Source organism: Tricharina praecox, assembly GCF_024521635.1.
Source record: "Tricharina praecox strain CBS 144465 chromosome Unknown BZA05scaffold_21, whole genome shotgun sequence".
NCBI classification, from domain to species: Eukaryota; Fungi; Ascomycota; class Pezizomycetes; order Pezizales; family Pyronemataceae; genus Tricharina; species Tricharina praecox.
The window spans coordinates 111,620-134,488 of record NW_026250423.1 but is presented as its reverse complement, the minus strand read 5'-3'; the positions used below and the strand labels follow the sequence as shown (position 1 = coordinate 134,488).

The window sequence follows — 22,869 nt, the reverse complement described above, 5'->3', positions numbered from 1 at the left end:
TGCAGGCCCGGCTGAACATCCTATCTTATTGCGAGCCGGCTCTTGCACAACAGATAACTGCGTTTGAACAGACAAAGAATATCATTATGGATCCGGATCAAATTATGATGGAGTTCAAGAGGATCTGGAACAAATGATTATGTTTTTTTTCTTGATTACTGTATACTGTACACACACCCAGTTCCGTGCCGCTGCCAAACCTGGCTTTCATCGAGCGGCCCGATGTGGCTTTCTCTGCCCTCCGCCCTCTACCTGACCTATCCTAGCGATACAAGTAGAACTCACGGAGGCAAATGACTGTGTTTTTGGAAATTTTGGGACCGCAGATTAACTGGCCGAGTGACTGTGAACGCACAGACTTGCTTGCACTGCAATTTAACGGCCTCGACCAATGGATGAAAAGGCGGTGAATCGGAGGAGACCCCAATGAGGACCTACCAAATACACATACATCGGTAAAGGGTAGGGTGGGTGGGAACTTTGGAAGCTGAAGGGTGATGGTGAGGATTATGGTGATGCTGAAGGTAGGGATGACAGTTCAAGTTGTGCTATCGGAAGATCAAATGTCTTTAGCGACTGTATATAATCGGCGGGAAACCGGCGACATACGGAACACGGGTCGTTGAAAGAGGAAAACACCAGGCAAGTAAGAAGTATTCATACAATGGGTCAACGCCATGGCCAGTACTCAGCCAATGTACCTCCTACCCACTCGGTTCCCACGGGCCAAGAGTGTCTTGTCCTCCCGCGATTGGCGAATCGCGACCCAATAGCATTCGTTTTATACTTGTACGGAGACCCAACACAAATGGTGTGGTCATCTTGAGGCTTCAATTGAAGGTGGATGCGGCTATCTCAAGCGTGCAGACGAGTTGGAGTCTTGGAGATGAGACCGGTGCCTGACCCTTACCTTACTTTAACCCCGCACTAACAGCGTAAAATAGCTAGCGTGCTTTGGTGGGGTACGATCATGCCTTGTGAAACAAAGCATCCAGTCACCATCACCATCAGCCATTCAACGACACCTCAACTCAACTTGCCCCACGACCGCTCAGGCCGCGACCCACCTCCAGACACCGCTTGATACGTCCATTCACTCCCTCATATCCGACCGACGCTACCGCGGACAACAACGTACAAAACGCCATTATGTCGGAAACAATATCCTGTGAGTCGCGCTCCCGACCCATTCGCTGCCAGCATCACTACAACCCTAGGATGCGAATAGGCTGTTGATCTGACATACATGCGTCCGAACAGCCTCAATGCACATCTCGCCCCCGTCGACGGCATCCTCGCACTCCCACCCGAAGCCTGGTGTTGTATACTCGACAAAAGGCGAATTTGACATCCGAGAACACTATTTCAAGCTCCTCTCCCAAGACCCGTCGAAATCTATGCCCATCGCCGCAATAGAATCACTATCGGCGCTCTGTGATGCCACAAAAGCCGGTACCATCCACGAGTTGATGTCGGCAATCGGTGACGGCGCCGACGCGCTCAAGAAGTCGATTCCAAACGCGATCTCTCTCACCGCTGGCTGCGACCTGTTCAAGCGCTTCATCATTGCGCACGCTCATGATGACCCTAAGGATTTCGAGGCGTTTAAGCAGCAGCTTCAGGCGAATGGACATCTGTTTGCGCAGCGCGCAAGGGAGGCGCGAATCAAGGTTGCCGAGTGTGGAGTTAAAGCTATCAAGGACGGTATTACGGTATTCTTGCACGGGCACTCGCGATGTGTGATCGCAATGCTCCAGAAAGCGGCGGAACAGAATATTAGATTCAACGCTATCGTCACCGAGACTCGGCCCAGCCTTCTCGGTCTCAGGACGGCGAAGGAGCTTCGCGCTCGAGGGATCCCTGTTGCGGTGGTCGACGATAATGCCATGGGTTATGCACTCAAGAAATCGACGATGGTGATCATTGGAGCGGAGGGTGTTTTCGGAGACGGCAGCGTCCTCAACATTGTATGCAGCGCCCCTCCTTCGATGGCGGGTACGCCTATACTAACTTGCCGAATAGTTGGGATCATACCAGCTTGCCCTCGTTGCAAAGACCTACAACCGTCCGGTATATGTTGCTACGGAGACACACAAGTTCGTCGATATATTCCCATTGGACCAGTTCAACATGCCCGTGGAGCAAAACATCATCGACTTCGATCCACCGCAAGGCGTTGAGGGTGCCACACCGCAAGATCAGCAAGAATTCGTCGACCATGTTCCCAGACACCTCATCAAGGGGCTCATCACTGAAGCCGGACTTCTTACCCCCCAACAAGTGTCGGACAAAGTTGTCGCAATGAGGTTTGAATAGTACTTCAAGGGACACCGTGATTTGGCGTTTTTTTTTTGAGATCGCGTTAACCCTATTTAGGGGGGACGGGGTTGTTCTTTGGTGGAGATTGGGTTGGAAGAAAAGCCGTTACATAGAGGCGTTTTTGTTGTCTCTTTGATTTTGATGTCTTCGTTCGGTTCAGTTTGGGTTATGTATGAGTGAATAATCATTGACGCTAGTCCCAACCTGACATCTGTATTATCCCCGCCACGGGGAACTAAAACTTCCATGTGACGGTTGACTCAACTATCACGCAGAGCTCCCTTCCCACGCGCACGGGGTATAAAAGCCACCCCGTCGATCCAAGTATGCGCCTATTCTGGCGCAGCTTCACATCATTGCAATCCTGTATGCCATATCCCATTTCCTAACGCCTAATGCCACCCACACTGACCCCCGAGCATCACCAGTCAAAATGGCATCCCCCGCCGCTTCGTCCGTGATAACAGCGCTTCCCGAAACTACCGATCCTCTAAAGATCTACACCACCATAGCCTCCCTCCGTTCCTACCGACATCCCCTCCTGAGCACCAAATCGCTCGGCTTCGTGCCGACGATGGGCGCCTTACACGCCGGCCACCTCTCCCTGATCCGCACAGCAGCAAAAGAAAACGACTCAGTAGCCGTCAGCATCTTCGTTAACCCAGCTCAATTCGCGCCCACGGAAGATCTCGCGGTATACCCGCGCACGCTTCACACCGACGTCGCCCTACTCGAGTCCCTGAACGCCGAGTTCTCCGCCGACAGCACGACCCGCGGCCGTATCGAGGCACTGTTCCTCCCCTCCGTCGCGGAGATGTACCCGCATGGTATCCCGCTGGAGGAGAACGCGCAGCGCGGCGCGTTCGTGACTGTCCAGCCGCTGGCAGCGAAGCTGGAGGGGATTACGAGACCACACTTCTTCCGTGGCGTTGCGACCGTCGTCGCGAAGCTGTTTAACATCGTACAGCCGGATATCGCATATTTCGGTCAGAAGGATGTCCAGCAGAGTATTATACTCAAGAGGATGGTCAAAGATCTGCATTTTCCAGTCCAGATCAGAGTTTGCCCCACCGGCAGGGAGGTGGATGGATTGGCGATGAGCAGTAGGAATGTCTACCTGGGCGAACGCAGGAGGGCCATCGCGCCCGTGCTGTATCAAGCTTTGCGGGCAAGCGAGGATGAGTACCGCCGACTTGCGGCGCAGGGGGGAACGGTGGACGCAAAGGCTGTGTTGGCCAAGGGACTGGAGCTTTTGCAACCGGGGAAAGATGTGCCGTTTGAAATCGAGTATTTCAGCCTTGCGGACCTGCAGGAGCTTGAGGAGCTAGGGACGGTAGACCCAAAGAAGGGGGCGGTGTTGAGTGCTGCTGTGCGGATGTCACCGGTCGAGGAGGGACAGGGTCCGGTTAGGCTCATTGACAATATCATTCTGGAGGCGGAGGAGTGATTAGCGATACCCGTTTCTGGTCTAAGAAGGACGTTGTATGTTTATGTGTATGATATGGATTCTGTAGACCGGTGGGCTCTGGATGGTTCTGACGTGCTGTTGAGTCATTACAGTATATCACTCGATTCCTGCTTCTTGATCCACCTGTGCTAATTGCTTACCTACCTATGTCATGGCGAGAAATCTATCCACAAAAAGCCTGTACAGCGAGAGCTGAAAAACGAGCTCGAGTCACCACATTTCGCTCCGCCACTATTTAACTAAAATATGCTCTACTTTCGGCGGTATTCTCGCCTTAATCGTATTATTTTTTCCTGAAAATCTATCAATTTCCCTCCATAGACTTCCTCAGATCGTATTTATCCTACTGTGGCGGTGCTATGTATCGTCGAGGAGCTGTTGGGCTTAGCATCGCATGTCACCGGTCGAGCCGCGTACTCAAGCCAACTTTAGAGATGGAAAGTCCCCGGTGAAGAATACAAGCACAACAGCGACTACATACCGAAAAGCGCAAGGGGGCGATAGCTTTGTACTCATTCTTCCAGTCACCGGGAAACAGTATTAAAAGCAACACATCTGCACAGTTCTTCCTCTCATCATCGTCGCAAGCCCGTCCCAGGCTGCGACATTGCGCCAGTCTCCCAGCCCGGCCCAGTCTAGTCTAGTCCAGTTCAGTCTTGATCACTCCTCACTTACCTATCATCAACGTTGCACGATGTCTGAGTATGCTCCTCCCTCCGTGAAACCCCAGAAGTAGCAGCGTGCTGACGTCGAGTTACCAGTCCAAGCTTGGACCGACTCGAGTCCGCCATCAGCGCAGTTCCGTTACCAACGTTGCCCGAATGGAGGATTCAGCCGCTTATTTACGGTCGCCCCAGCCCCAGCACCACGGCTCCGAAACCCTCACTTGGGCCCCCGCTCACGACCCTTCCGGTAGAGCTCATGTGGAAAATTGCCGGCTACCTGTCCCCCTTTGATATGTACCGTCTACACGCAACATCTTTCGTGTTGCATCGCAATCTGGAGCGTGAACTGTTCACCCGGGTCTACAACTCAAAGTTCACCGTACGCCACGAGATTCCCGAACTCGACCAATACCGGGTGAAGTACCGTTGGGAGGACTTTGATCTGCCCCTTCCTCCTGTCTGGTCAGACATCACACCCTTTCATCTGGCTGCGGCCACCGGCAGCACCGGCGCAGTGCGGAAATATCTCGACATGTGTGGCATCCCCATCGACTCACGCTGTCCTGGACGTCGAAGCACAGCACTTTTGTATGCTACCATTGGCGGCCACACCGCTACAATGAAATTTCTCCTGGGCCGCGGAGCCAATATCAACAAAGGAATGCTTCGCGGAAATCCCATTAAAGAAGGAGATATAAGCGGCCCTTATCCGGAATGGTGCGACGTTGACACCCCAGGCGGTTGTTTAACACCGCTACGCTTTGCCATTGAGTACGCCAACCTGGCTTCACTCAAAGTTCTACTGGACCACGGAGCCACATTGTTGGATGATATGGACTTACCCAAAGACTGTGCCGAGTGGGAGGGTCGGGAGGACGAGGGTGGCGTCCTGAGACCCGAGTCATGTCCGATCCACGTGGCGGTTACCCATAGCGGCCACGACTACCCCAAGGACAACTTGACAGAGAAGCGAAAGGGGATCGTGAGAGAGCTACTCGCATGCGGGGCCCCGGTGGATTATCGCGATCTATATGGCTGGACAGCCCTACACCACCTCTGCGCCGATGACGGGCCCTGGAAAAACCATCCCCTCTGGCCCGGGCCCCGCTATTACGATACCCCGGGAATGGTGTGGTTCCTAATCAAGAACGGCGCCAACATAAACGCGCGCTCGTCATCAGACAGCACCCCGCTACACTATGCTTTTCATGCACACAATTTGGTACTCGTGAAGGTCCTGATCGAGGCCGGCGCTGATATCAATGCGGCGATGGAAGGGGGTGAGACCCCACTACATTATGCTTCCAAGGCAGACACACACTATGCTTCCGAGGCGGACAACCTGGCAATTACAAAGCTCTTGATCAAAGCCGGCGCTGATGTCAACGCGCGGAATGCAGAGGGTGAGACACCGCTACACCGCACCTCTCACGCACACAATCTGGAAATGACTAAGGCTCTGATTGAAGCCGGTGCCGATGTCAATGCGGCAGATGAGCTGGGAGTCACGCCGCTGCTCATGATATGGTCTTCTCACGCAAACCACGTTGAAATCGCATCGATGTTACTCGAAGCCGGGGCCGATCCAAGCGCACGAAGGAAGCTGTGGCGTTCGGGAGACCCTATGTGGGATGGGGATTCGCCAGTTCTGACTCTCCTCGACCAGATCTCCATAGAGATTTACGAATACAGCCATACGGAGAATATTCACCAACAGTACAAACGCCGCGGGGGGTCAGAGACAACAAGCTTGTGCTACTATCGGTACGACCATCAACCGAAAGAATGCAACCAGCCCAATTGGGTGCGCGATCTCGGTCCCATATTCTCACTCCTAAAGGTCCTGCTGAAATACGGGGCGAAGACGTCGTGGCGCCATGAGAAGAGTATAAAGGACTTCCGGATCCTCCTGAGTCTGTGGGGGAAAAATGGTGTCGATTGTGGTGCGCACCTGTCAGGGGAAGATGTGGCGTTTTCGGGACCGTGTGACTGTAACCAACAATTTCCTCCAATACCATAGCTCATGTACAAAATGTGGGACAAAGAGAAGCCCGGGTGGTTTGGCGGTGACGAAGTGCGGCGGCGGGTGATAGCGGAAAGCCTCTTGTTGCACGGTGTGCGGGCCGGCGGTGGAGGAATGGGGGGGGAGACATAGTGTATATGGGAGGTCAGGTGTCCAGTTTTTGGTCTACCGTATGGGGCGGTCATGCCCGGCGAGACCTAGGTGCCTCGAGCTCATATGTATCAAAATACATGTACTGGGAAAAACTGCGTTTGGTCTATACCACTACAGAGACCCCTCGAGTTCTAATGCCCAAGCTGTCGCCGCTGTTGCTTTTACGTGCTCTACTTCCATCCCACCGCCGTTCGTAACCGTAGGAAGGCTTATGCTATGGTTTACTATGTGGAGAGGTAACAGTGTGCAGGCAAAATGGAGAGACATAGTCATAATGCGCCATGCCCGAGCACCCAGGAGGTTTTGCGGCGCTTGTCCAGCACATATTTTCTCTTCTGTCATTTCTTTCACTATTTCCTGTGTCACTTCTACTCTGATGGACAGTGGGGAATGAGGGAGCCCTGTCGGGTCAGCCGCTTACTCCTCCTACTGCTGCTCCTACTGCTCCTCCTGCTTTTGCTTCTGCTTTTGATTTTGCTTCTGCTTTTGATCATTCTTGGAGTCTTTAATGTTTATTTTGCTTTTGCTTTCGATCTTCCCCGGAGTCTGCTTCAATCCCCAGCTCTTGATCTTGCTTCCGCTCTTGATCATCCTCCCAGCCTTCTTCTTGCTCCTCCTCTTGTTCATCCTCCTCGTCTTCTTCTTGCTCCTGCTCCTGCTCATCTTCTTTCTTCTCCTCCTCGTCTTCATCTATCTCCTCGCCGTCTTCTTCCCTCTCGTCCTCCTGCTCCTGCGCCTCCCAATCCATCTCCTCAAAATCCAGCTTGCGCAGGTTGTAGGAGTGTTCTGACATCTCTGGTTTTTTTTTTGTTTTGAAAGTTCGATAGGTATTCGAACTTTGCTTTGTGGTTGGAGCAGGGAGTTTTTTGAACTCGAGATCTGTGCGATGAAGAGAAGAAGAGACGAGAAGTGGGTGGTGGGTGTGGGTGTGGGGTTTTATAGATGGTTGGTGAAGCTTCAACATCTGAGGCTGGCGAGATTCAATCACAGATTGTAAGTGAAGTGAGGTTAGGTCTCTGGCGAGATTCAATCACAGATGGTGAGTGAAGTGAGGTTAGGTCTAGCCATCACCTCACAGGTTAGTGGATATCACCGAGCACCGATACCGCCCACACTGTCCGGACCTGTGAATGATATCCCCACAGATTGCACAGAATTTTCTAGAAGGCTACCATGATGGAGTAAACATCTCCTTTCCCGTTACACTTATGTGGGTTCTTGAGCAATGAAGATATTACGGATATGTTGTTTCGGCGCGGTTGCAAAGGCGTCGAATGACTGAAAATGGTAGGCCTATGAAACAAGACTTTCGTCATGATCAGTAGACCGATGTTCGTAAAGACAAAGATGCATTCGATAACGCAATTGAGGACTCTTAGTCTTCACTCTGGTAAAAGGGAGAGCCACTGCATTTACAAAGAGCCATATTTTCTGGATACGCCCGCTCGTTCATGAATGAGCCGAGATCGTGTCGACGACTCTACCAGACAGAGAGCCAGCACGGATGAAGCGATATCGTTGATCACTACGGTTGTTATCACCGATTCTGATATGCGAGACACGGAATATTGGAGCCATGAACGGCGAATATCTAACCACGCCGAACTCTGCTCTTGAAATGTTGAGAAATACTAAACGTTTCTACATAACGATACAACTTAGGCGGCTGGTGTTGCCCGCTGGCCTCTCCTCTTCCTCTGCTTCCGCCTGCTGCTCCTCCTCCAGCTGTTCGTTTTCCGGCTGTTGCTGGAGCTGCTGCTCCACCTCCTTCTCCTCTGCCTCCCCCAAGACCTCCTCCTTGAAGTCCATCCACACCGGCCACTGGCCTTCGACACCAGCGGGCACGGTGATCACCATGGCCACCACGCCGCTGGGGGCGCGCTTCCTACCTCCAGGCTGGAGGTAGAAACGCGCACCCTCCACCAGCGTGGTGTGCTCGTCGAACTCGATGTCCGCGAGCCGAGCCATGGTGGTGGGCTTGAGGGCGTATATGTACTTCTTGGCGCGGGCGGACTTGGAAATGCCGCTCGCGGCCTTGGGGATCTACGAGCGCCGTGTCAGATGCAGTGCGATAGGAGTGCGGGTCATGCTCACCTTGGGGGAGTTGCGGGCAGGCTTGACGGTGGTAGCGGCCTTGGTGGCGCGCTTCTGCAGGTTGTGATTGTGTCCGGACATCTTTAGTAGATATCATGTCAGCATACATTATTGCGAGTGAGTGTGTGTGATAAGATGGATCTACTTTGGATATTCAAATTTTGCGTTTTGGTTTACGCAGAGAGTTGAGTGAATGTGCGGTGTGTGTGATGAAGAGAAGAGGAGAAGAAGAAGAGAAGTGGGTGGACGTGGGGATTTATAGGTGTTGGTGATCCAGGCTTGAGGATAAGCTTCAATACCTGTCAGAGGCTGACGAGATTCAATCGCAGATGGTGAGGGCAGGACTAGTAATAACCTCATGGGGCTATTAAACCTCACCGAGCGGCTATACCGCTCGCGCCGTCCGGACCTCATATGACTGCCGTATTCTCCCCCTAAGCCGCTCTGTAGTACTATCAGCCCTTTCTCGCCGCAGATACCACACTCTCTTCGCCGTGGATAGCACGCTTTCCTCGGTGTCCTTCGCTGTCGGATAGCCTCTGATCTTCCAACTACAGCCGCTATGTATCATCCTCATATGCCTTCCTACAGTATTTAGCCTGTCCCCCCGCGGATACCACAATTTCCTCGCCGTGGATACAACACCTTCTTCCCCTCGCATTTTTTGCTGGCTGCTAGCCGGGTGTATCGCGTCAGACTCGCTTTAAATATGTAGGATTGATTAGATAGAAAAAATGGAACCTCAGGTTGAGAAGATGTATTGCGCCTCGAAGGCTAGACGCAATATATGTTTGGATCAGTGAATGTTCATCCCTTCAACCGATGAAGAGGGCAAGGAGTTATACTGTATCTGAAGATTCGAAGACCCAGCGTGGAACCCCAAACGCCCCGCTTGCTACGTTCAAACTTGTCGAGTGCCTCGACCGTCACGTCCGGATAGAGGCGTTACCGTCTAGTGCCTGTAAAGAGGCACGCTGGGAGTGCTACGTTTTATACTGCCGCTGGGCGTTAAATCGCGCTTAAAGAGTCAAGCGCTCCGTGGGGAACACCAAACAGCCTGCCATGCTGCGTTCAAGCAAAACCCCTCGACTAGCCTCGTACGGTAGAGGGAGTTACTGTCCGAGGCCTGTCAAACACCTCGGACACCCGGTTGTATCGGGCGTGCACTCTCTTTTTTCCTGATGCAGATCTTCCCATAGATTGCACAAAACTTTCTAGAAGGCTACCATGACGGAGTAATGATCTCCTCCCTCAGCAGGAATTACTTATTACGCTTAGGGCAGAAGAAATATGAAGCCAGCAGCAGCGGCTTCCTTCGTAGCCCACCTTGGACGTAACGAACATCCACCGTGCAGCAGTTACTAGCTGATCATCAAAAAGGGAGCGCATGCTCGCTTGTCCGCTTGTCCGCTTGTCCGCTTGCTTCGCCGCCCATTACCCGCGTGCACTGTGCAGTCCATGGCGAGAAGCGGTGTCTGTCACTTCTGCTCTGACAGTGGACAGTGGGGAATGAGGGAGCCTTGTCGGGTCAGCCGCTCCGGCAGCTTGGAGGGGCAGGAAACGGATTGTGTTCTTGCCAATCCGCCTGTGGACCAAATCAACCACACGCAGCCGTTTAGGATGCGTCGCGAGAGAGAAGCAAAAATAAAGAAAATAGAAAAGAAATTAACCACCGTTGGGGGATTAGTCTAAAGGAAAAAGCACGAACTCCTCACAAATAACGGCTATCCCAATACAGGCCCACATCCGCCGCTTCTTCACCCCTCCAGACACTCGCTGCGTCGTTGCATTCCGCGACTGCAACCCTCAATTCGCTCGCCATTCCCGCAGGCCCACTTGCCAGCACCTGGGATCTACCGCCACCAGTGGTACTCCCCATAAACGCCGCCACCACATCTTTACACATGGGGCGGACATAAACAGCATATTTTTCCAGTCCATCCGCACTATCCCTTTCACTCAAGCTTGTGGATACCGCTTCGCCATCTCTAGTGATATAGGTTACTGCCGAGTGCCATCTCAATCAATGCCGATAGCTCCGCACGGATCCAGGCCAGGGAGCAACAGCAGATTCTGCTCCTGCTCTTCGCCGTCGTGTCCGGCAACCTCCTCGATTGCACGGCGGGCTTCGTCGGATATGAGGGGCTCTTCGCTCTCGGACTCAGGGTCTGAGTCGAACCGGATGATACAATTCTCGGTTCCCTTGTGTCTTCCACCTGGTGCCCGCCTCCGCCTTCCCCGAGATCTCCTCCCCCAAGTCCATTACTACCGGCCACTGGAGGTCGACTTCAGCTGGCACGGTGATCACCATGGACACCACGCCGCGTGGGGCGCACTTCCTGCCTCCAGGCTGGAGGTAGAAGCGCGCACCCTCCACGAGCGTGGTGTGCTCGCCGAAATTTATTTCGGCGGGCCGAGCCATGCTGCCGGGCTTTAGGCAGTAGACGTGTGTCTTCGGTGCGCGTGCGCACTTGGAGATCTGTAGGCACTTGGAGATCTGTGGACACGATGTCAGATGCGGCCGGATAGGAGTGTGGGTTGGGCCAAACTACCTCGGGAGCTTTGCGGCCATGCGGAATGGCGGTAGCGGGCTTTGGAGCCCGCTTGCGCAGGTTGTAGGAGTGTTTTGACATCTCTGGTATCCGAGTTAGCATTTGTGATCTGCGAGTGATTTGTGTGATAAGACGGATCTACTTACTTTGGATATTCAAATGTTGCGTTTTAGTTTTCGCAGAGAATTTTGTGAATGTCCGATATGTGTGATGAAGAGAAGAAGAGAAGTGGGTGGCGGACGTGGGGTTTTATAGGTGAATATGTTGGTGAAACTTCAACATCTGAGGCTAGCGGGATTCAAAAAGAAACCCTTCTATGTACACCAGCGGGCAGCGCGGGGCTAGGTCTCCGGGAGGGCTTACCCTGGCGCGGCCCTCCAAGGCGTTTGAGCGGGAGGACTAGGCACTTCGGAGCTTGAGCCTGCGATACCCTTAGTAGCCTGCAAACCCAATACTGTGATTTGTGCCTGTAATACCAGTTGCGAATACGCAATAGTAGAGGCTCCATTTCCTCGTTATCACAGACAAATCGATTACGAAAGCACGCTGTTTGGTTTACCAGCTGTAGAAAACTACAGTCGACATATAAGCCGGATGAGCATATTTCGCACTCTTCAGTAGATTCGGACCTAGCTGCTGGTCACAATCTTGGTACTGGCCAGTGATTGCTCGGATTCAGGCCGTCGCTTCAGTGATACGTTGTTCCATCGGTATGAAAGAACTGTTCAGGACAACCATACGGCGACTACTTCCCGAGGACGTAGCCGTGGCAGAGTCAAGCGCCCATCTTGGCTATAGGCTAGCTACTGCCAACGCTGCACACCGGCGTGCCTCCAGGCCACTCTTGGTCCCTGTGCTCCACCGGAGGCTCCCGTGCTGCTGCTGGTGGTGGAGACTTTGATCGTCTGGCGTCTTCACCGGTGCGGCGATGGTCTTTCGGATCAACTGCTGCGTGTCTCGATAATGGGCAACGATCCCACACACCCGTCGCCGGATGCTGATGAATCACCGTGCCGATCTGCGACGAACCGTGATCTCCGAGCCTCTCCGCTACCACCCTAGACCGAGAAGAGCCAGAAAAAAATCTCACCCCCTCGCATTGCAGCCAGGAAGATGATGTTTTTTATGAGGAAACCCGTAGGAAAAAAACCTCGACCACGTAAGGGGCGTTATATCAATCCGCTGTGCTCTTGCCACTGCTGTGCTTGCTCTTTACTCTTGCCACTGCTGTTGTGCTTTGCTCATGCCTGTGCTTGAAGAAGAAAAAGGAAAGGAGAGATGGAAGGAGGGAAGGGGTGGTTTTATAGGTGGTGTGAGCTTAGAATCGTGCAAGCTTCGAAGCTTGCTAGTGTGTTTTCACGGGGTTTTGGCTTTAGCACTTTTTCTACAGATAATTTTAGGCTCGCGCCTCGGCCGTGACGATCATCTTGCTTTCGTTCCCCATACCTCGTTCATGTCGTGGTAGAGAGCCGTTTCATAGTGTAACAGCTGCCGTCCTGAAGCACATTGTCATCCCTCAGAAAACACTATTCCACGCAATAGCCTCGCGGAGGCTATTGAACCTCACCGAGCGCCGTCAGGGCCTCTAATCAGATCTTCCCACGGATTTCACAGAACGTTCTAGGAGGCTACCATCACGGAGTAAACATCTCCTCCACACCGCCGGTCAGTACTACCCAATCATTAAAAGCGAGCGCTTTGCCCGCTTGCTTGCTTCGCCGCCCATCATCCGCATGCACTGAGCAGTCCATGGCCGTGAGAAGCGGCGTCTGTCACTTCTACTCTGACAGTAGACAGCAGCGGGGAATGAGGGAGCCCTGTCGGGGTTAGCCGCGGGAAGCAAAAAAGAAAGAAGATGGAAAAAAAAGTAATGTCTTCTACATTACGATGCAACTCCGGCGGCTGGTGTTGCCAGCCGCCTCCTCCTCTTTATCCACTTCTGCTTGCTCCTCTTCCCCCAGCTGTTCATTTTCCAGCTGTTGCTGGATCTGCTGTTCCAGCTTCTCCTCCTGCTCGTGCTCCGCCGCCGCCGCCTGGCGCTCCTCCTCCATCACCTGCTCATCCGCCTCCCCCAAGAACTCCTCCTCCAAGTCCATTTCCACCAGCCACTTGGCGTCAACTCCAGCGGGCACGGTGACCCTCATGGACACCACGCCGCTCGGGGCGCGCTTCTTTCCTCCAGGCAGGAGGTAGAAACGCGCGCCCTCCACGAGCGTGGTGTGCTCGCCGAACTCCAATTCGGCGAGCCGAGCCATGCTGCTGGGCTTTATGCAGTAGACGTATGTCTTCGGCGCCCGCGCGGCCTTGGAGATGCCGCCGCTGGCGGACTTGGGGTTCTGTCAGAGCGGTGTCAGATGTCGTGCATTGGGTGGGAGTGCGGGTGGGCTTGTGCTTACCTTGTTGGCCTTGCGGCCGGGAGTATTGACGGTGGCTGCGGGCTTCGCGGCGCGCTTGCGCAGGTTGTATCGCTGTCCGGAAATCTCTGGTATCCGAGTTAGTATTTGTGATCTGCGAGTGATTTGTGTGATAAGGCGGATTTACTTACTTCGGATATTCAAATGTTGCGTTTTAGTTCTCGCAGAGAGTTGTGTGAATGTCCGATACGTGTGATGAAGAGAAGAAGAGAAGTTGGTGGGTGGGAGTAGGGGTTTTGTAGGTGTGGGGGTGAAGCTTCAATATCTGAGGCTGGCGAGATTCAATGGCAGATGGTGAGGGAAGGCCTAGTAGTAATCTCGCGGGGCCATTGAATCTCACCGAGCGGTGATACCGCTTGCGCTGTCCGGACCATTGATCGGATCTTGCCGCGGAATGCATGACAGAACATTCCGGAAGGCTACCATGACGGAGTAAACATCTCCTCCAGACCACCAGGCAGTAGTTACTGGCTAATCATCAAAAAGCGAGCGTTTCGCCCCGCCTGTTTGCTTGCCTGCTTGCTTCACCGCTCATAATCCGCGTGCACTGTGCAGTCCATTGTGGGAAGCGGTGTCCTGATACCTATCCACAGTCCAGAAGACTGGCTGGTTTCCCGCGCTCTACGTAGGATCCAAGGGCACCAGCCCCAAGAGAGCTCCTGATAGTGATCGGATCGAGGAAACTCCGCCGTCGCCTCACCCTCCCGTCACTGAACCTTCCGTCACTGAACCGCCTGCTCTGACCGGTCCAGAGCCTCCTCGATGTCCCACACAGTCTCGTCCTCCACCACTCCTCCCACTCCATTGACGCCGTTATTGCAGCGCTGGCATCCCCATCGTCCATAGAGGACGGCTCATGGGCTGGGCTGGCTCCTCGTCTGTGTGGCTTGGCGTCATGATACATCACCCGCGAGGTGAAAGTGTGGAGCCGGGGGACGAGGAGCTGGCAGCGGTGTGCGGAGGATGGACGGGGCTGAGTCCTGACTGATGGCGGCTTGTTTTTTCTGTTCCCCATTTCTGTATGTAGTTGCTTCGGCGCGTTCAACAGCAGCAAAATCCGTCCAGCTCCTGCATTCCGCAATGTTCTGATTTTCGTTCCGCCACAACTACGGGGAGAACCCCGTGCCGAAGTTGCTCTCTACCCTCTATCCTCTACTCTATATCCCCGAGGCGAGACAAGAGCGGGAATGTAACAGTAACGCTGGTACGCAGGCTGCGGCCAAGATCCAGTACGAAACACAGCTGCGGAGTTATTCAGTGAGGCGCGGGGACCGCCAGCACTGTATGGAGTGGAATAGGCGTTGGGGATATGCTAGTAGAGTACATAAGTCCATCCAGCTCCGTACATGCACGCCCTGAGTGCGGATGAGATCGAGGACAACAGCAGCGTCATCCGAAGACACGGCGTACTACCTATTGGCGAGCCACTGACGGGAGAGACGTGAGGCAGAAGATAGGTAGACTAGAAACGACATGAGCGGGCTTGTTTGCGAAGCCGTTCATTCCGAGGCACGCAGCGTTCGTTGGTATGTACATTCGGCTCCCAGTTGCAGCGCGGGGAATCACTCGCACCGCACCGGACCATACCGCTACAAGTCCGGTTTAGTATTGAGTGCCCGCAACACACGGAAGGCTCGGCCGAGCTAACCAGCGCTGTGTGTGAATTCGGGCGACGATAGGAGGTGCGGGCAGGGCGGATCACAACTGATCACTCGCGCGGCGCATCAATCAACTCTCGGTCATGTACTCTACCGCGCCCGGGGGATGCCGGAGCGACTGATCCGGACAGAGCGATCCAGACCGACGTGATTACTCTAACTACGTGCGCACAGGATCTGGTTTGGGGTCGAGTCGCATACGCGAATCATGGCCGCTCACTCCCGCCCCCGGCTCCCAATACATCCTAAGCGCCGGAATTACCGCGCCGACTTTCCGGCCGTTTCATCAGACATGAGGCACGAGGCATGAGGCATCAGTCGGGAACGGTACTGGGGACACCTGGGGACACCTGCCATTTCGCACCGGAAATCTCCACGTCTAACTACCGCATAGATGATGGCAGCTCTGCCGTGAAACACTCACACTCACACCCACACTCAGTAACCGGCGTCGGAATCTCCACAGCCGCTATGGACACCGCAACTTCACGGGCACTGGCACTCACGGGCGTTACGCAGCAGTTTTCTCCTCCGAGTTTGCACGCCTTGCCCGCGATTCGGTCGACCGGCGCGGGACTGGACGGCGGCATTATCGCCACTATCGCCACGCAGAGTGGGCAAACAACACTGTTGCGCGATATCCCGCGCTTCGAATCGAATCCAACCCGCTGTCACTGTCACTGTCTGGCAGAGTGCTCTACTATACCCAGATTGAAGATATGTCGGTACATACCTCATACATACAATCTACACATGTATTCCTGCCCGTTCCTCTCGGCTAGTTAAGGCTAAGGATGTTTTTTTCTCTTTCTCCCCCTTCACCCCCCGTACGTACGTACGTGCGTGCGTACGAACCGCATGAGTGAACGTGAATACTTACACAGGCACTCCGATTAGGCAGGCAGGCAGGCAGACAAGCGGCCGACGTTCACGCACCGCAAAGTGACAAGTGTGCGGGAATGCATGTTATGCATGGCTTCGCACATGGTATGTATGTACCTACCGATGTATTCGGATTCCCCCGTGTGTATTGTACTATGGCTTACGCTGCGGCTGTCTGGCAGATATCTTCTTTGTATGTGCCATAGGTACAAATTATTATCGCCCTGCAGAAAGAAAAGAAGAAGAAAAACTGGAAGCGATACAGCGAGTCGACCGCCCAGAAGAATAGAGTAGGATGCGAAGGGAGGATGAGCGCAGCAGACGCACGATTTTATGCGCGCAGCCAGTTGCATCCGGTTTCGAAGTTGCCGCCGTACCCCCGCCGCGCCGCGCTGCGCTCCGTCCCGCCCAGCTAGTACCGTACCGGATATATTCCCGATGTGCAGTAACTACGGGAGCTGCAAGTTGGCTTCCCGTCACTTGTTTAGGCCGCAAAGAGAAGGGGAGAAATATGCGCTGGGTAACTTGGGAGGGCCACGAGGCATGTTGCTCCAGACGCGGTAACGTTCCCTTCCTGGATGGGGGATGGCATGATGGCATGGTGGTGATGGGTCCGCTATGTATGGACAGCTCTAATGCTCAGATCGAATAGGGTAACTTGAAGGACTATCCATCGAAACACCAGCACTACCACCACTACCCGCTGATGGCCGGTCTCCACTGGCTTTCGGTCGTTGGCGTGGTTACCTGCCTATCGGTTGACCTGCCCGGTGGCGGATCGTCCCATCGAGTCCATGTTGGGAATGAAACAGATGTCTGCTGCTGCTCCAGCCCACCTACGACCTGTCAATGCACCACAACATCGGTGGACGGAGCGTTTACGTTGTTTGGTGTGCCCGTGTGATTGGAGTACTCATTATCCGGTATACCCGTGCAGTTGGAGTACCCGTACTCCGCGCCACACTCCCTGCGACTGCCGTTCGAATATGGCTGTGTTGTCGGAAGGTCAAGGGAAAACCCACCCGCCGTGGTTGCACGTCGGTCGGTGCGGCTCGATGGAACGGTTCGATCTCGGGTGCGGCCCGTCCGTCCGTCCGCTGGGCACTCTCCGACGGCTAGTTGCGAACGGCCCGAGTGTGGTTCCGGGACTAACTAGCAGCCGAGCTCGTACAAGTACATACCGTATTTCGGACGAGGAGATTGGCAGGGCGAAGGGGGGCACGATCGACGGAGCCTCATCTCGAAAGGCTACTACCACACGCAAGTCCACTCGTGTCAATGTCCACATTGTCCACAATGTCCCGATGAACGGGCTTGCTATCGGGGTATCCCGCTAGGTAGTTATCACCGTCTCTACTATACGGATCGTAGAGTAACGTGGGATTTGATCTCGAGCTTGTCGGGTGCAACTTCCGTTGGCGGTCTTTGCTCCGGAGCGGTCATCCCTGGGAAAACTCGTGGTGATGACGGACGGGACGGCGACCTCTAGACTCTCACAATACCTCAGTCACGAGCCAAGAGACTGCTGGTGCTGGTGCTGGGGGTGCCGGCCTGGCGGTGCTGATGTGGACGGGGTTAATGAGTTAGTCGGGATCGTACTGTACAATACTGTACAAGTTAACCATGTAGATGGACCTAGATGGAACAACTAACCAACTAACCTGTCGGCGCCGGGGTTTCGCCAGCACCGCACCACACCGCACGGTCAGAACTTAGAAGTGGTGAAGGCTTCCAAGTCACCACCATCGTCCCATCAGCGGCCTACCCACCAAAGTGCCGAAGGAATGCTCTGTGGAGTGATTTCATCTGCCGTATGTACTTATCATATGTACATTCTTCCCTCGGTAATGATGGTAACGATGGTAGCCTCACCCCGTCGATGGTCATGGTGCGCACGCCTCATATGTGTGTACATGGCAGGGTTTTGCAAGGTACCGTAGCAGCGAGATATACCTACCACCGTAAAGCAACCGCAACCTCGGAATTGATTCTCCATGAATGTCAGGAACGGCCTGCCGCGGCGCATCGGGACGTCGGGGTTAGTCCACCACGCCGAATTGTTTAAGCTTCATGATCCGCTGTCGCTGAGCAACGGCGAACGGCGAGCCGCGAGTGGATTGACAGCAGTTAACATGCCAACACCGGCCTCTTTCAGATGTGATCGCAGCCTCTCGAGCCTCGTCGGTGTTCGAAGTCTCTCGATGTAGGCACGTACCTAGTACTTAGGTAAGTAGCTTGAGCTTGCCGAGTTCCGAAGGTGAACCAGCCAATTGAGCACAAGTCGCCCTGCGGATGACTACTAACTACCCATCCCCAGTCGTCTCGATGGACACCGATACCTCTACACAACTATTACTTTTATACGCAGTACCTAACCAAAAGCACTCGATAATAGTAGTAATCGTATCGTCGCCAGCGGCCACACCGTCCAAACGGGGCGATATCGCCGGTTGGCCGGCCAGTTTATTACGAAACGGCGAGTCGAGCCCGAGAGGCCGAGACCTCCCGCCCTGCGATCAGCCCACACATCTCCTCCTACGTGTCTTGACTCCGAGATGGCGGCGGGCCCTGTGATGCTGCTGATGATGCTGTGGATGCTGTGGATGTGCGGACGGTGGGGACGGTGGGGACTGTTCATTGGGAAACACTCACATCTGAGACATCGCGAACCCAGGTTGTGGGAATTGCGTCGCTAGTTACTACCTATGTTACATACATGGGAGCTCTATGTATGTATGTATTCGGACGGGATCCCACCGGCCGAGGCTGACGCACGTGGGTAAGGGAGCGAGAGGTTTGTTGGATATGGGGACGTGGTACCTATAGGATAGGTATAATAGTACCTGCTGGTTGGCCACGGCGAGGGTGGCAATTCCGAGAGCAGCAGCAGGGACTCCGTCATCGTGCGATCGACTGCTGGAGGAGCTGGTGCAGGAAACGAGGAAGAAAACCAGCACCTACCATGTGAAGCTCTCCCTCTCCCTCTCCACCCGTGATCTTGGGAGGTTACACGAGACGAAAGGGATGCGATCGCGCGTCGCAGTGGAACTCGAACGACCATTACGACTTCGCTCCGTCCATACGGTATTCGCAATCTACTATTTCCGATGCCTGAATCCCCGACTTCCCGACTTCCCGAGAGCATCCGTAACTGCGACTGCGACTGCGAGCAGCTCTGGCTGCTTTCCGGGATACCTGAGTAGAGCAGAGTACCTAGGCGAGAGTCGACAAGTCGAGAGTACGCGGCGGGGTGCGTGTGAGCGGATGACCCGAGCCAGACTGGGTTGTCCTCCGACCCCGCTGCGCTGTTTTCCGTTTGGCGATAGTTACCGGTAGTTAGGATCGAAGCCGTTTGGCAGTCAGCACGAGTCGCACAACGACAACGACAACGAATTGATGCTGCTGCTGCTGCAAGGAAGACTCGAGAGTCGAGAGTCGAGTTCGCCATAGGATAGGCCGTCGTACAGGTGTACATACCGACAAACAAGGTATACCCGCAACCCCACCCACCCACCCGACGGCGACCGGCATGGGATGGGATGATGGAAAAGTAAGTTCTGTGTCTGTTTCTGTGTCTGTGTCTGTTTCTGTGTCTGTCTGTGTCTGTGTATGTGTCTGTCTGTGTCTGTGTCTGTGTCTGTGTCTGTGTCTGTGTCTGTGTCTGTGTCTGTGTCGGTGTCTGTGTATGTGTCGTGGTGGCTCGAGTTGGACAGACGTCGACGGTGGACGAGACACGACATGGCACGACATGGATACGTGAGCAACCTGTAGTTAAGTGGTCGTTTGATATTCTGCGTGTGATGTACGGTATGTACCTATGTTACGTACATAACCGCTTCCATTTTCCTATGATACCTAGCAGAGTACATGGATCGCGGCTGCGACTGCAAGTTTTGCGGAGATGTCCGCGGGCGGGCGGGGTATATAGCATAGGGTAATAGAGTAGGTAGTAGGGTAGAGTATCCGGAGAAAGGAAGGAAGGAAGGAAGGAAGGAAGGTACAGGACGGTGTGGAATGTCCATCGGTGCGGATTTCGGTGTCGGTGTCGGTGTCGGGCCGACCGATCGCAGGGCGTCGGACCCATCGCCTCGACACCTATGTAGGCCTAGGTACTCAGGCATGTAGGTATGCTACACCCATCGAATTGCAGAGCGAACAAACCGGCTCTGTGGGAATCCGGCACCTCTGGAGTAGAGTAGAGTACATCCATACACACATCCATACATACCGGCGATCAACCGCCAATGGCAATCCTCGCTGGCCCCCTCGGTCAGCGGTCAGCGGTCAGCGTCGTATCTCGACTGCGTTTCAGGGGGGCATGTCTGGTGGTTAGGTAGGGTACTTAATGCGCCCAACTATGGAATTCCGAGACCATGGTTGCGAGTCTGCGACTCGCAAGCCGGTGCTGTCCTCCTGCAGTGAGCACCGGCCGCGACCGGGATCTATCATATGAGCCTTGAGCCTTGAGCCTTGAAAGCGGCGAGGAATATAGTTACTCTACATACTCTAGAGGTAGGTACATGGCCAGGCAGGCAGGTACATACTCTATGTACCTGCTCTAGGTATGCGACAAAGGAGTGCATGGACCACATGAAATCCCCAGGGAAAAGAAGCCGGAAAAAGAAAAAAAAAGAAACCTGGGGTTGCGGGTGCTGAACGATCCGACAGGATCACCCCCCCCTTCCAGTGCCCACTGCCCACCTCTCTCCCTCTATGTACCTCTCCCTCTCCCTCTCCAGAGTCTCGAGTAGGAGTCCTATCCATGGGTATTTGCCCGCACCCGCCACTGGGACCTGGGCAGGTACCTACCACGGTACAGATTACCCAAGGACACATAGCCGTGTCCGTGTCCACGTCCGGATAAGAATCTGAGGCAGGCAGGCAGGCAGGCAAGCAAGCAAAGGACCACAGCGCCGGCGGCGGCCCACAAGCCGGGCGGACGGACGCGACTCGCCAGTATGTACCGTAAGCAACTGGCTAAAGGCCAGCATAGTCTAATAATTATTATTACATAGGGGAGGTAAACAAGCAGAATGGCATGACCATGTAATATGCGAGTACCGTATGTACCAGCCATCACCCGCGTCACCGCGTGTCATGTCAAGCGCTCAGCGGCGGCAGTCCCAGACTGGAGTTCCCGGGTGCTCCGTCGACAAACGCGGATGAAACGGGGCATACTATGGCGTGCTGCCCGGCTGTTGCCGGGCCAGGAGATTCGTACGTACGGTGGGGCGGTCGGGAATTCGCTGGCGGCAGCGGCGGGTTGGTGGTCCTACGATTTTTCTTTGTTTTGGGGGTTTTCGTTTTCTTTTTCGGGGTTTTCTTTTTTCTTTCGGCTAAGCGTCGTTGCTTTTGTTGCTTTTGTTTTGGTTTATGGAATAACCCGCTGGGGTATCCTGTAGTACTCTACTGGAGAGCACAGGAGGAGGGTCGTTTGCGCACAGACTTTTCGAAAAGGATGGCCGTGCGCGGTAGATGTGAAGTAAAGCAGAGCAACCAAGGACTTGCCTAGAGTGTGTATGGTACGCACGCAAGACACGTTGTGCATGCGATGCGATGCGACGCGACCGTGAACTCTACCGCAGTCAACACTCAACAGTTGGCAACCCGCCGTCTCGATTTGCTTTCCTCCTCGTCCCTCTCCTCCGAACCTTTCTCGACACGATGGTTACCGGTACACGTACATGTACATGTAAGCAGGAGGCCAGGCGTCGCCGGGGAGAAGTCGAGGCACGATCCTCTCTCTTTCTCTGCTGCCGCTGCCGGCTCGTCTCGCGACGAATGAGCGACTGAGACGGAGAGTACCCGCACCGCACCAGACTGTGCGGTGGAGTAGATACAGACTGTGCGCCTGATCCGTCACATGCCGCGGCTGAGCTCTCATTTCGGCGATAAAAGCGCAGCAATTGCCGACCGACCGGCGACAGCTACTGCCATATGGGTTGCGAGTACTCGAGTCTCGCTCTGCTTGCTATGGTTACTGTATTTACTCTGCTCACTTTGGTTACTCTGTAAAAACTAGTCGGACCGTGTTGCTGGAACCTATCGGGACCATAGTTTGGTATGTCGTTACATCGGTGGAGCGATTATATCGACATCGACCTGCTTTGGCGCACAATTGCCGCTTTGCATCGGTTTGCTTTGCTTCGATTTCTTCGATTTCTTCGATTTGCTTCGATGTGCTTTGATTCGATGTACTTTGCACCGATTTGCTTCGCTCTGCTCTGCTTGGCTTTACTTTGGTTTGCGCTGCTTGCAAGAGAGCGGTAAATACTCTTCATGAATCGTCGCCGCCACCGCTACTCTACCGTGACAGTGACGGGCGAGGTGGCAGTATACCATACATAGCACCATAGCACCATCTAGAAGCCCAGTAACCAGTAGTTAGCCCAGTAGTAGTAGTCTCAATTCCTGACGATTCCCAGACTCGCAACGACGCAGCATATGTCACGATGCCCTCCATCCACCCGGCCGGCTGGCGTGCCGAACCCAGGGCATTCCTTGCACTACTAGCATCATACTCTACCAGACTATACCAGTAGCTTGCTTCGCTCCCCCACCCTACCGAGAAGTTAGAACTCCCAACCAGGGGGACGAGGCGGGCGGAGACGGGGGGACGAGGGGGAAAGAGACGGGGGAAA

The 22,869-nt window shown here is 54.2% G+C and overlaps 7 protein-coding genes across 7 annotated transcripts; 3 read left to right on the top strand and 4 right to left on the bottom strand.

The window, feature by feature from the left end:
- The first annotated feature begins 962 nt into the window (after window positions 1-962).
- Window positions 963-2,526, top strand: BZA05DRAFT_356517 (uncharacterized protein). The gene is made up of 3 exons (XM_051481414.1): window positions 963-1,168; window positions 1,261-1,967; window positions 2,023-2,526. Exons 1-3 carry the CDS (start codon window positions 1,150-1,152, stop codon window positions 2,314-2,316), a joined length of 1,020 nt encoding a protein of 339 aa, XP_051337277.1. The 5' UTR covers window positions 963-1,149; the 3' UTR covers window positions 2,317-2,526.
- A 28-nt stretch (window positions 2,527-2,554) lies between these two features.
- On the top strand, window positions 2,555-4,124 carry BZA05DRAFT_123686 (uncharacterized protein). Its single transcript, XM_051478714.1, has one exon. The coding sequence runs from the start codon at window positions 2,753-2,755 to the stop codon at window positions 3,764-3,766; it is 1,014 nt and encodes a 337-aa protein (XP_051337276.1). The 5' UTR covers window positions 2,555-2,752; the 3' UTR covers window positions 3,767-4,124.
- Window positions 4,125-6,560, top strand: BZA05DRAFT_123687 (ankyrin repeat-containing domain protein). Its single transcript, XM_051478715.1, has 2 exons — window positions 4,125-4,489; window positions 4,549-6,560. Exons 1-2 carry the CDS (start codon window positions 4,482-4,484, stop codon window positions 6,470-6,472), a joined length of 1,932 nt encoding a protein of 643 aa, XP_051337275.1. The 5' UTR covers window positions 4,125-4,481; the 3' UTR covers window positions 6,473-6,560.
- A 1,709-nt stretch (window positions 6,561-8,269) lies between these two features.
- On the bottom strand, window positions 8,270-8,922 carry BZA05DRAFT_437841 (uncharacterized protein; the record flags this gene model as incomplete). Its single annotated transcript, XM_051486463.1, has 3 exons — window positions 8,868-8,922; window positions 8,723-8,803; window positions 8,270-8,671 (listed from the first exon to the last, which is right to left on the bottom strand). The coding sequence occupies exons 2-3, from the start codon at window positions 8,801-8,803 to the stop codon at window positions 8,270-8,272; spliced, it is 483 nt and encodes a 160-aa protein (XP_051337274.1). The 5' UTR covers window positions 8,868-8,922.
- A 1,819-nt stretch (window positions 8,923-10,741) lies between these two features.
- Window positions 10,742-11,355, bottom strand: BZA05DRAFT_446950 (uncharacterized protein; the record flags this gene model as incomplete). Its single annotated transcript, XM_051487121.1, has 3 exons — window positions 10,742-10,931; window positions 10,999-11,219; window positions 11,275-11,355. The coding sequence occupies 3 exons, from the start codon at window positions 11,353-11,355 to the stop codon at window positions 10,742-10,744; spliced, it is 492 nt and encodes a 163-aa protein (XP_051337273.1).
- Window positions 11,356-13,151: 1,796 nt separating this feature from the next.
- On the bottom strand, window positions 13,152-15,936 carry BZA05DRAFT_446949 (uncharacterized protein; the record flags this gene model as incomplete). The annotated part of the gene is made up of 4 exons (XM_051487120.1): window positions 13,152-13,610; window positions 13,671-13,756; window positions 15,548-15,616; window positions 15,783-15,936. 4 exons carry the CDS (start codon window positions 15,934-15,936, stop codon window positions 13,152-13,154), a joined length of 768 nt encoding a protein of 255 aa, XP_051337272.1.
- A 2,683-nt stretch (window positions 15,937-18,619) lies between these two features.
- On the bottom strand, window positions 18,620-19,734 carry BZA05DRAFT_123673 (uncharacterized protein). Its single transcript, XM_051478713.1, has one exon. It carries the CDS (start codon window positions 19,701-19,703, stop codon window positions 18,954-18,956), a length of 750 nt encoding a protein of 249 aa, XP_051337271.1. The 5' UTR covers window positions 19,704-19,734; the 3' UTR covers window positions 18,620-18,953.
- Between the last annotated feature and the right edge of the window lie 3,135 nt (window positions 19,735-22,869).